General features: G+C 45.2%; 1 protein-coding gene across 2 annotated transcripts in view; it reads right to left on the bottom strand.

Moving 5' to 3' along the window:
* The window catches only part of LOC121283113 (proprotein convertase subtilisin/kexin type 6-like), a 50,796-nt gene that overhangs the window by 23,218 nt on the left and 16,273 nt on the right, over positions 1-11,305 (bottom strand). For both annotated transcript variants that reach the window (XM_041197235.1, XM_041197244.1), the window contains one exon: positions 382-612. In XM_041197235.1, coding sequence (XP_041053169.1) covers positions 382-612 — 231 coding nt within the window. The remainder of the gene's footprint in view (positions 1-381; positions 613-11,305) is intronic.

The following is an 11,305-nucleotide window of genomic DNA, read 5'->3' as shown; positions in this document are numbered from 1 at the left end:
TAGTGGTACTAATTTGCATTAGGATGATCCAAACAGATTACAGCTGCGAATCCAGGCACAGTAAAAAGTATACCAACAGATGCATCATCACATACAACATGCGTTAAACAAAGATAGCACAAGATGATGGAACTGGCTGGAACCGTGCACCAAAGACCAAGGCCAGGATTTTCCTGGTCCTGTCGTATCAGGACCTGCCACAGGAGGTTCGGTGGGAACAGATGAGCCTGGTTTTGGGGGTGGGGGGGGTTGCAGAGGTGGGAAATCCCGCCCCAAGATTCATTCCACAGGGGGGGGAAAAAAAGACCAAAGATTTTAAGTACATTGCTGCTTTAAGACTTGGGCAAAACTTCTAACTATAGAAACACCAAAGCCACTTACCATTATTGGAGAAATGCCCTGGAGAACACCCAGCACAATTAGAGATGTTTAAAACTGTACAGTTTGGAGAAATGGATGTGACTGTCCCTGAAAAGTGAGCTGATGTGGCGTTAATTCCCTGTGTCGTGCTGCTGGTAATGTTAATGCCATCAGTTGTGTTAGGCAAAGTGGTCACTAGTGTAGAACCAAGTGGAACTGTAGGAACAGTGCTGACTTGACCAAGCACCAAACCTAAAAGTAAAAACACAAGCATGACTTTTTAAAAAAAAGAAACAGAATGATGCCATGTGCGCACATAATAATTATAATCACAACTCGGTGCATTAACATTCTGGTTATTGGGTTAATACACTGAATGCAGAAACCAGAGCCCCAATAAGAACATAAGAAATAGGAGTAGACCATTCGGCCCCTCAAGCCTGCCCCATCACTGGTTGAGATCATGGCTGATCTACCCCAGGCCTCAACTCCTCTTTCATGCCAGCTCCTTATAGCCCTCAACTTCAATATTTCAGAAAGACTCCATTATCCAAGAAGTAATCTTTTCAGGCATTTAATCTCGTCATAGAAAGGTTTCCTAAACAACAGTCAAGATATCGAGCAAAAGTGAACTCTAGACTAGTACAGTGTAGTAATTATGGTTTTATTTAGTTTGCAATGTACCTTTAAGAATAATACTTGTTAAGGAAGATCACATGATCTGTAGTAACCAATAGGAGAGTAGTGCAGGCTACCTCGGAAGTCGGTGTAGAGACAGAGTTGGAGTTGAAAGCACACATGTAGTTGCTGCTGCGTATATTGTAAATAAACTTAATGTTTCTACTCAAAAAGTGTCTGTATATCAACTCTATCACTAATAGTACCACTCAGCCACCCTACAACATATGGCATAACAATGCAATGGTGGAAAAAGCAAGCAGCTCTGCCATTTTTTAAGGTTTACACTCAGCTGGTTAGACATTCAGGAACTTTCTTCATTACCACATTGGAATATGTTCCCATTACTCAGTTGCTGCAAAGAAACAAGACGAATTGGCACTTTGCTATTGATACAAGCCACAGAATGGAGCAATAGATAGGGATTCACATCCATGATGCTCCATATAGATTCTCAGTCATTGCAGGCAGACAAGAACATGGAGGGAAGCAAAATGAACAACAGCCTAATCTATACTTCAATTACAGAGCACAGCATCATATTTAAATTCTATCATCCTTCTCTTGGGATTGCAAACTCCTCGCTGGAAAGTGCTCTAATCACCCAAATGGTCACTCACATAACTACTTTGCACTGCACCGCTGTAGGAATGCATGAATTTGGCTCATATGCAGATTTCATAGGGCAAATGTTCTACCTAAACAAAAACAGAATTACCTGGAAAAACTCAGCAGGTCTGGCAGCATCGGCGGAGAAGAAATGAGTTGACGTTTCGAGTCCTCATGACCCTTCGACAGAACTTGAGTTCGAGTCCAGGAAAGAGCTGAAATATAAGCTGGTTTAAGGTGTGTGTGTGGGGGGCGGAGAGATAGAGAGACAGAGAGGTGGAGGGGGTTGGTGTGGTTGTAGGGACAAACAAGCAGTGATAGAAGCAGATCATCAAAAGATGTCAACGACAATAGTACAATAGAACACATAGGCGTTAAAGTTAAAGTTGGTGATATTATCTAAACGAATGTGCTAATTAAGAATGGATGGTAGGGCACTCAAGGTATAGCTCTAGTGGGTTTTTTTTTTAATAATGGAAATAGGTGGGAAAAGGAAAATCTTTATAATTTATTGGAAAAACAAAGGGGGAAACAGAAAGGGGGTGGGGATGGGGGAGGGAGCTCATGACCTAAAGTTGTTGAATTCAATATTCAGTCCGGAAGGCTGTAAAGTCCCTAGTCGGAAGATGAGGTGTTGTTCCTCCAGTTTGCGTTGGGCTTCACTGGAACAATGCAGCAAGCCAAGGACAGACATGTGGGCAAGAGAGCAGGGTGGAGCGTTAAAATAGCAAGCGACAGGGAGGTTTGGGTCATTCTTGCGGACAGACCGCAGGTGTTCTGCAAAGCGGTCGCCCAGCTTACGTTTGGTCTCTCCAATGTAGAGGAGACCACATTGGGAGCAACGAATGCAGTAGACTAAGTTGGGGGAAATGCAAGTGAAATGCTGCTTCACTTGAAAGGAGTGTTTGGGTCCTTGGACGGTGAGGAGAGAGGAAGTGAAGGGGCAGGTGTTGCATCTTTTGCGTGGGCATGGGGTTGTGCCATAGGAGGGGGTTGAGGAGTAGGGGGTAATGGAGGAGTGGACCAGGGTGTCCCGGAGGGAGCGATCCCTACGGAATGCCGATAAGGGGGGTGAAGGGAAGATGTGTTTGGTGGTGGCATCATGCTGGAGTTGGCGGAAATGGCGGAGGATGATCCTTTGAATGCGGAGGCTGGTGGGGTGATAAGTGAGGACAAGGGGGACCCTATCATGTTTCTGGGAGGGAGGAGAAGGAGTGAGGGCGGATGCGCGGGAGATGGGCCGGACACGGTTGAGGGCCCTGTCAACGACCGTGGGTGGAAAACCTCGGTTAAGGAAGAAGGAGGACATGTCAGAGGAACTGTTTTTGAATGTAGCATCATCGGAACAGATGCGACGGAGGCGAAGGAACTGAGAGAATGGGATGGAGTCCTTACAGGAAGCGGGGTGTGAGGAGCTGTAGTCGAGATAGCTGTGGGAGTCAGTGGGTTTGTAATGGATATTGGTGGACAGTCTATCACCAGAGATTGAGACAGAGAGGTCAAGGAAGGGAAGGGAAGTGTCAGAGATGGACCACGTGAAAATGATGGAGGGGTGGAGATTGGAAGCAAAATTAATAAATTTTTCCAAGTCCTGACGAGAGCATGAAGCGGCACCGAAATAATCATCGATGTACCGGAGAAAGAGTTGTGGAAGGGGGCCGGAGTAGGACTGGAACAAGGAATGTTCCACATACCCCATAAAGAGACAGGCATAGCTGGGGCCCATGCGGGTACCCATAGCCACACCTTTTATTTGGAGGAAGTGAGAGGAGTTGAAGGAGAAATTGTTCAGCGTGAGAACAAGTTCAGCCAGACGGAGGAGAGTAGTGGTGGATGGGGATTGTTCGGGCCTCTGTTCGAGGAAGAAGCTAAGGGCCCTCAGACCATCCTGGTGGGGGATGGAGGTGTAGAGGGATTGGATGTCCATGGTGAAGAGGAAGCGGTAGGGGCCAGGGAACTGGAAATTGTTGATGTGACGTAAGGTGTCAGAGGAATCACGGATGTAGGTGGGAAGGGACTGGACAAGGGGAGAGAGAAGGGAGTCAAGATAACGAGAAATGAGTTCTGTGGGGCAGGAGCAAGCTGAGACGATCGGTCTACCGGGGCAGTTCTGTTTGTGGATTTTGGGTAGGAGATAGAAGCGGGCCGTCCGAGGTTGGGCGACTATCAGGTTGGAAGCTGTGGGAGGGAGATCCCCAGAGGAGATGAGGTCAGTGACAGTCCTGGAAACAGTGGCTTGATGTTCAGTGGTGGGTTCTACCTACCTTGAAGAGAGAAGAGTTCAGAGGTGGGAAAGTAAATATATACTGATTACTATACTGATTATTAGTCTGCCAAAGCAAGATATGCTATCACTAGGTAACATGAGATTAGTTAGGTGAAAGAATTGTGGGTTTCCCCACACTAAAGAAAATCTTGATACCCAGGTAATTGCCCAATGCTTTTCACTTTACCACACAGCACAAGACCAGATGGGATTTAGCATTGATTCGAGTTAGCGCAATCACAGACAAGCAGAAACACTAACTGCATCCTTGCACTGTGGCTTTTCTTGCTTCCAAACTGCTTAACCACAGCACAAACAAAATCACGAGTCCCATCAACAGGCAGCGTAAAAATTGGACCTACAAGATTGATGGTTTGTTCTCAAATTGCCATGAAAAAATCAATAACAAAAGCAACATCCCTTAACAGGATGTTCTACTTAGTGGTTAACAAGCCAATACCCCAATAAGCTGAGGAACGAATGAAAAAAAACAAATTTGTCAGTTGCATCAAGACCAGGCCATAAGGATTGTTGGTGCATGAAGTGAAAAGTTTGGCACTGCTACTGTAAGAGCTTTTCCTGTGGTGATGGTTAAAGGGACAAAGAAAACACTTGTCAATTACATAATGCACTAAAATTATTTCAAAAGGCATTTTTTGGCTACATAGGCATTAAAATAGTAATAGCTATCTTGTGTCAAATTTGTTTCATGATCCTTGTAGAGACTTTTAAAAAGAAATTCGAACTTCCAGCGACTGACTGGAAGGATCACATGACAAGGTTAAGTCAAGGCTTCTACTGCAACAAACTAAAAGCAACATTGACTAAACACTGTTTCAGTAGGCAACCTATACTCTTAAATGGGGGATCCTTTCTGTAGTTTACCTTTCACAATGACCGCAAATCCCCCGATACGGTTATACTTCACTGTCCTTCAAGTGGAAACTTCATTCTTCAAGAACCAGTCCAAGGTTATTCTCAGCTCCTTTTCCTGTCCCACCCAGGTAACTTCTATTCCCCAAACTGACTTTGAGAAATGAATTGTAGCTCCTTCCTCTAGCCAAAGCTAGAGGAATCTCCCAGTTGTGTTTAAACCCTTCATGAACTTGGTTTCTTTATCCCAAGCATGGGTTCCCACCTACATCTTGTATGGTGAACAATAGGGACTTGCTGTCTCTATCTCTCTGCTTGCATTCTTGAAGACAGAGCCTAACAGTTCAGGGTATTTTTTTTTTAGGAATTCCTCCAACTCAATCCTACAATGGCTTCTTATGGACTCTTCCCCCTATCAAAGCCCATCTTCATAGCAAAGTGACTCACATGGGCCTTGTATCCAGGTAGAAATGCCGATTAGTATTCTCCAGATCCACAACTTCATTTTATCAAGAATTAAATAGACAGTTTAAAGTATTGCCATTTATAAAACATGCCATCCTAACAACACCCAGTAACTTGGAGAATAATGGTCAATCGATCGTCAGCACAGCTTCCCTGGTTATTACTGTGTTTACAGGTGTGAATATCTAGCACCTCAGTAAAACACCGAGGCTCCCTTTAACAGCCAAGCGACCCAGGCTTGTTGTCAGCATAATTCAGAGCAGGTCTTGTGACCCCTCCCTTCATTCTTCCTTTTTACCTTAAAGGCACAGTCCCAAAACATCATAATCTCTGTAATTGTAACATTCAAGAGTACAATTTGCCTTTTGAGCTCAGAATACACATTTTCACCCTCCATCCCAGCCTGTACCTGGGTGTACCAGACTCAACAGGAAAATAGTCGCAAAGTGATGAATGTCAGTGCTGAGGCATAATTACCAGGTTCAGTACAGATACAAACCTTAAGTCTTATAAGCCAGGTACCATTTACCACCCCCCTCCCCCCCCTTGTAATTCAGCAATGTAAAATACAAATTTTAAAAGCAGCTTGTTGAATACAGCTAAGCAAAGGGCAGTCTGGTGCCTATAATGGATGCATTTCATTTTCATTAGAACAGATTCACGAATGCTTTCATAGATGATACAGCAAGATGGAGGCCTTGGCCCATCATTCCCGTGACAGCCCTTTCAAAGAGCTAACCCTTTAGTCCCATTCACCGTCACATCCGCCTGCCCTTTCACTGTAGGCGTACAAACTTTCTCCCTTCAAGTATTTATCCAATTCACTTTTGAAGGTTATTATTCAATTTACTTCCCCAACTCTATAAGATAATGCTTTTCAGATGATAACCAGAATTTAAAAAAAGTCTCTCCTCTCCAACTAAAAACAGTTTCTCCTTATTTACTCTAATCAAAAACCCTTCACGAACCTCTATTAAATCTCTCCATAACCTTCTCTACTCTCAAAGAAATCAGCCTTAGTTTCTCCAGTCTCTTTACATAACTTGAAGTCCCCCATCCCGGTACCATTCTAGTAAATCTCCTCTGCATCCTCTCTAAAGGCTCGATGTTCTTCTTAAAAGCGTGGTGCTTAGAATCAGAAGAAATACTCCAGCTGAGCCTTATCCAGTGTTTTATAAAAGTTTTTACTATAATTTTCTAGCTTTTGTACCCTATGCTTCTGTTCACAAAGCCTCCTCAACTTGCCCCGTCACCTTGAAAGGTTTGTCTACATACACGCCCAGGTCTTCGTTCCTACACCCGCTTCAAAACTGTACCATTTAGTTCATGCTACCTCTTCTCATGCTTCCTACCAAAACACACCTTTGCACTCCTTTGAGTTAAAGTTCACCTGCCCATTTTGTCAGTTTGTTGTCTTACTATCCTCTTCACTGTTTTACTATACTTCCGTGTTTCATACCACCTCCAAACTTCGAACTTATATTAACGACCTTGCATATACATGGAGGCATCTTGAAAAAGAGCAGGAATCCTATACCAACCCCTGGAAGATACCACTATGAACATCCCTCCAGTTTGAAAAATAACTCTTCTCCACTCCTCTCTGCCTTTGTCCATTATCCAATTTCCTATTCATGCTGCCATTGCCCCTTTACTCCCATGGGTTTCAGTTTTACCATCAGTGGTGCCAACCCTTTCCAGCCCCTCTTCACCTCCCAAACCTCATGTGCAAGCCAGGGATTAAGACCAACTAATTTAGCGACATTACCAGCTGCATTACATCATGGGCACTGTTCTTTCTCCCCTTCCCAAGAAGTCCACACAGATCGTTAGCCAACACTGGTGCCAACTGGCAACGGAACAGTTTAATTTTCTTCCTTAACCCCTTCCACGTTCAGTGTTGTATGATATGCCCAATGCAATCTGGCTGGAAATATACTGAGCAGGTTGATTAATAACTATGATGGATCTTCTTGGTCAGGTCAGAAAGTCACAGTAGAAGGAAAAACTCGACAAGACACTAACTTATCTTCCAACCATTCACAATCAATGCCATCACTTCACTTTATTTTTTAACCTTCAGAAGCCTAAACTGTGCAAGTGAAAATCAGTTTTGGAATAAGTAGTTTACCCTTTGTTGCCAATATCTAGTTCATGGTTCACATGTTTTTGAATATCATCTTTAGTTTCAGGAATTAAAGTTTATCTATTAAAAAATGATACATGTAATTAAAGCAAGCTTGGAGTCTATTACGTTTAAAAGGTTGGAGTCACGTTGCCTTAAAGAGGTTAACAGCTAGGAATGCAAAGTAATTAAAATGCAAGGCTTTACAGATTGCCAGAAAACATCAAGAAATCACAGTTCAAAAAGATGACTATGTTTGTTTAGTAAAGTCAGAAGAGAAGAGATGGAGCTATAAAACAGGTGGGCTTATTTAGCTAAAAGAGTTGGTTACATGATGTCTGCAATGCTTGCAAGACGAATCGCAGCCCAGAGAGATGTTTTTGTTTTGAGAGGTAGAGCTAACTTAGTTCAAAAGTATTCACTACACCCCAAAAGGTCGTGAAACCCATGAAGCGGGAGATAATCAAACTGAAGGTCAGATGGATGACATCCCAGATGGGTGGAGCTTAGGAAGGTTTGCTGGATTCAATTTATCTGGATGCTTTCTGAGAGTGATTTGGTAGTGCAGAACTTGAGTACTGCTGAAAAAAGATAGTGTAAAAGTTTTTCATCTTACACTCATCAGGACAATCGCAAGAATACTAATGTTAGGGAAGCAATAACTTTACATACTGTATGAGATGAACGTGCTGGTTGGTTGCCAAGTGGTCTCTGGTTTCTTTTTAATTAATTTATGGGTTGTGGGAACTGCAGGCTAGGCCTGCAGTTATTGCCCTTCCCTGAGTGCCCTTGAGAAGGTGGTATGTGCTGCCTTCTTGGATTGCAGCAGTCCATGTGTTGTAGGTACACCCACAGTGCTGTTATGGAGGGAGTTCCAGGATTTTGACCCGGCAACAGTGAAAGAATGGCAATGTATTTCCAAGTCAATATGGTGAGTGTTTTGGATGGGAACTTCCACGTGGTAGGGTTCCCATGTATCTGCTGCCCTTGTCCTTCTAGATGATAGTGGTCGTGGGTTTGGAAGGTGCTGTCTAAAGGAGGCTTGGTGAGTTTCTGCAGTGCATCTTGTAGATGGTACACATTGCTACTGTGCGTCAGTAGTGGAGGGAATGAATGTTTGTAGATGGGATACCAATCAAGCAAGCTGCTTTGCCTGGATGGTGTCAAGTTTCGTGTACTTGGAGCTGCACTCAACCAGGCAAGTGAGTAGTATTCCATCACGCTCCTGACTTGTGCCTTGTAGATGGTGGACAGACTTTGGGAGTCAGGAGGTGGGTTACTAACTGCAGAATCACTGCTCTAGTAGCCACAGTATTTATATGGCTAGTCCAGTTCAGTTTCTGGTCAATGGCAACTCTCAAAAATTGTTGATAGTGGGGGAATTCGGTGATGGTAATGCCATTGAATGTCAAGGGGAGATGGTTGGACTCTCTCTTGTGGAGATGATCACTGCCTGGCATATGTGGCCTGAATATTACTTACCACTTGTCAGCCCAAACCTGGATATTGTCCAGGCATTGCTGCATTTGGACATGGACTGCTTGAGTATCTGAGGAGACGCAAATGTGCAATGTTCAGCACCAATCATCAGCGAACATCCCCACTTCTGAACTTAGGTTATGATGAAGTAGTTGAAGATGGTTGGGCTGAGGACACTGTGGTGATGTCCTGGAACTGAGATGATTGACCTCCAACAACCACAACCATCTTCCTTTGTGCTCAGTATGACTCCAACCAGTGGACAGTTTTCCCCGATTCCCATTGACTCCAGTTTTGCTAGGGCTTCTTGATGCCACACTCGGTCAAATGCGAGCTTAATGTCAAAGGCAGACACTCTTGCCTCACCTCGGGAGTTCAGCTCTTTTGTTTGAACCAAGGCTGTAATGAGGTCAGGAGCTGAGTGGCCCTGGCGGAACCCAAACTGAGTGGCAGTGAGCACGTTATTGCTAAGTAAGGGCCACTTAATAGCACTGCTGATGACCCCTTCCATTACTTTACTGATGATCGAGAGTAGACTGATGGGGTGGTAATTGGCCAGGTTGGATTTGTTCTGCTTGTGTACAGGACATATCTGGGCAATTTTCCACATTGCCGCGTAGATGCCAGTGTTGTAGCTGTACTGGAACAGCTTGGCTAGGGGCAAGGCAAGTTCAGGAGCACAAGTCTTCAGGACTATTGCTGGAATATTTTCAGGGCCCATAGCCTTTGCAATATCCAGTGCCTTCAGCCGTTTCTTGAGATCACGTGAAATGAATCGAATTGGCTGAAGACTGGCATCTGTGATGCTGGGGGCCTCTGGAGAAGGCAGATAGATCATCCGCTTGGCTTCTCTGGCTGAAGGTTGCTGCAATTGCTTCAGCCTCATCTTTTGCACTGATATGCAGGCGTCCTCCATCATTGATGATGGGAATCTTTGTGGAACCTCCTTTTCCAGTGAGTTGGTTAATTGTCCATCACCATTCATGACTGCATGTGGCTGAACTGCGGAACTTAGATCTCATCATTGGTTGTGGAATCGCTTAGCTCTATCAGTTGCTGCTTAGAGACAGCACTTGTGTGCCAAACAGCATGTTATAGCTTCACCAGGTTGACACTTCATTTTTAGGTATGCCTGGTGCTGCTCCTGGCATGCTCTCCTGCGCTCTTCGTTGAACCAGGGTTGATCCCCTGGCTTGATGGTAATGGTAAGTGGGGGATATGCCGGGCCATAAGGTTACAGATTGTTGTTGGGTACAATTCTGCTGCTGCCGATGGCCCTCAGCACCTCATGGATGGCCAGTCTTGCTAAATCTGTTTGAAATCTATCCCATTTAGCACGGTGGTAGTGCCATACCACACAATGGAGGGTATCCTCAATGTGGAGACAGGATTTAGTCTCCACAACAACTGTGCGGTGGTCATTCCTACAGATACTGTCTCAGACAGATGCAACTGCGGCAGGCAGGTTGGTGAAGTTGAGGTCATGTATGCTTTTCCCTCATTGGTTCTCTCACCACCTGTTGCAGACCCAGTCTAGCAGCTATGTCCTTTAGGACTCGGCCAGCTTGGTCAGTAGTGGCTACTTCCCCCATCCAGAATACATTGTGCAACTTTTCCACCCTCTGCTTCCTCCAAGTGATGTTCAACATGGAGGAGCACTGATTGATCAGCTGACAGGGAGTGGTATGTGATAACCAGCAGGGGGGTTTCTTTGCCCAAATTTGACCTGATGCCATGAGACTTCATGGGGTCCGGGGTCAATGTTGAGGACTCCCAGGGCAACCCCCTCCCGACTGTATACCACTGTGCCACCACCTCTGCTGCGTCTGTCCTGCTAGTGGGACAGGACATACCCAGGGATGGCGATGGTGGAGTCTGGGACATGATCGGTAAGGCATGATTCCATGGGGATGCCTATGTCAGGCAGTTGCTTGACTAGTCTGAGAGACAGCTCTCCCAATTTTGGCACCAGGCCCCAAACCTGCCAACAAGGATGGTGCTATTGTTGTCTGGCATATTGACCTCTACCTCGCAGAGGCAAAGCGCCAACTCTCAGGCACTTCCTCCTACCTCCCCCTGGACCGTAACCCCACCACCGAACATGAAGCCATCATTTCCAAGACTGGCCTCATCTCCTCGGGAGATCTTCCCTCCACTGCTTCCAACCAGTCTCCCAACCCCAAACAGCTTCTACCTCTTTCCCAAAATCCACAAACAGGACTGTCCCAGTAGACTGATCATGTCAGCCTGTTCCTGTCCCACGGAACTCATTTCTTCCTATTTTGACTCCGTTCTCTCTCCCCTCATCCAGTCTCTTCCCACCTACCTCCGTGATTCGTCAGATGCCCACGTCATATCAACAATTCCCTGTTCCCTGGCCCCAACCACCTCCTCTTCACCATGGACATCCAATCCCTCTACACCTCCACCCTGCACCAGTATGGTCTGAG

Source organism: Carcharodon carcharias, chromosome 1 (genome assembly GCF_017639515.1).
Source record: "Carcharodon carcharias isolate sCarCar2 chromosome 1, sCarCar2.pri, whole genome shotgun sequence".
Lineage (NCBI taxonomy): Eukaryota > Metazoa > Chordata > Chondrichthyes > Lamniformes > Lamnidae > Carcharodon > Carcharodon carcharias.
Note: the sequence above shows the minus strand (reverse complement) of the source record. Positions and strands in the feature narration are given on the sequence as shown.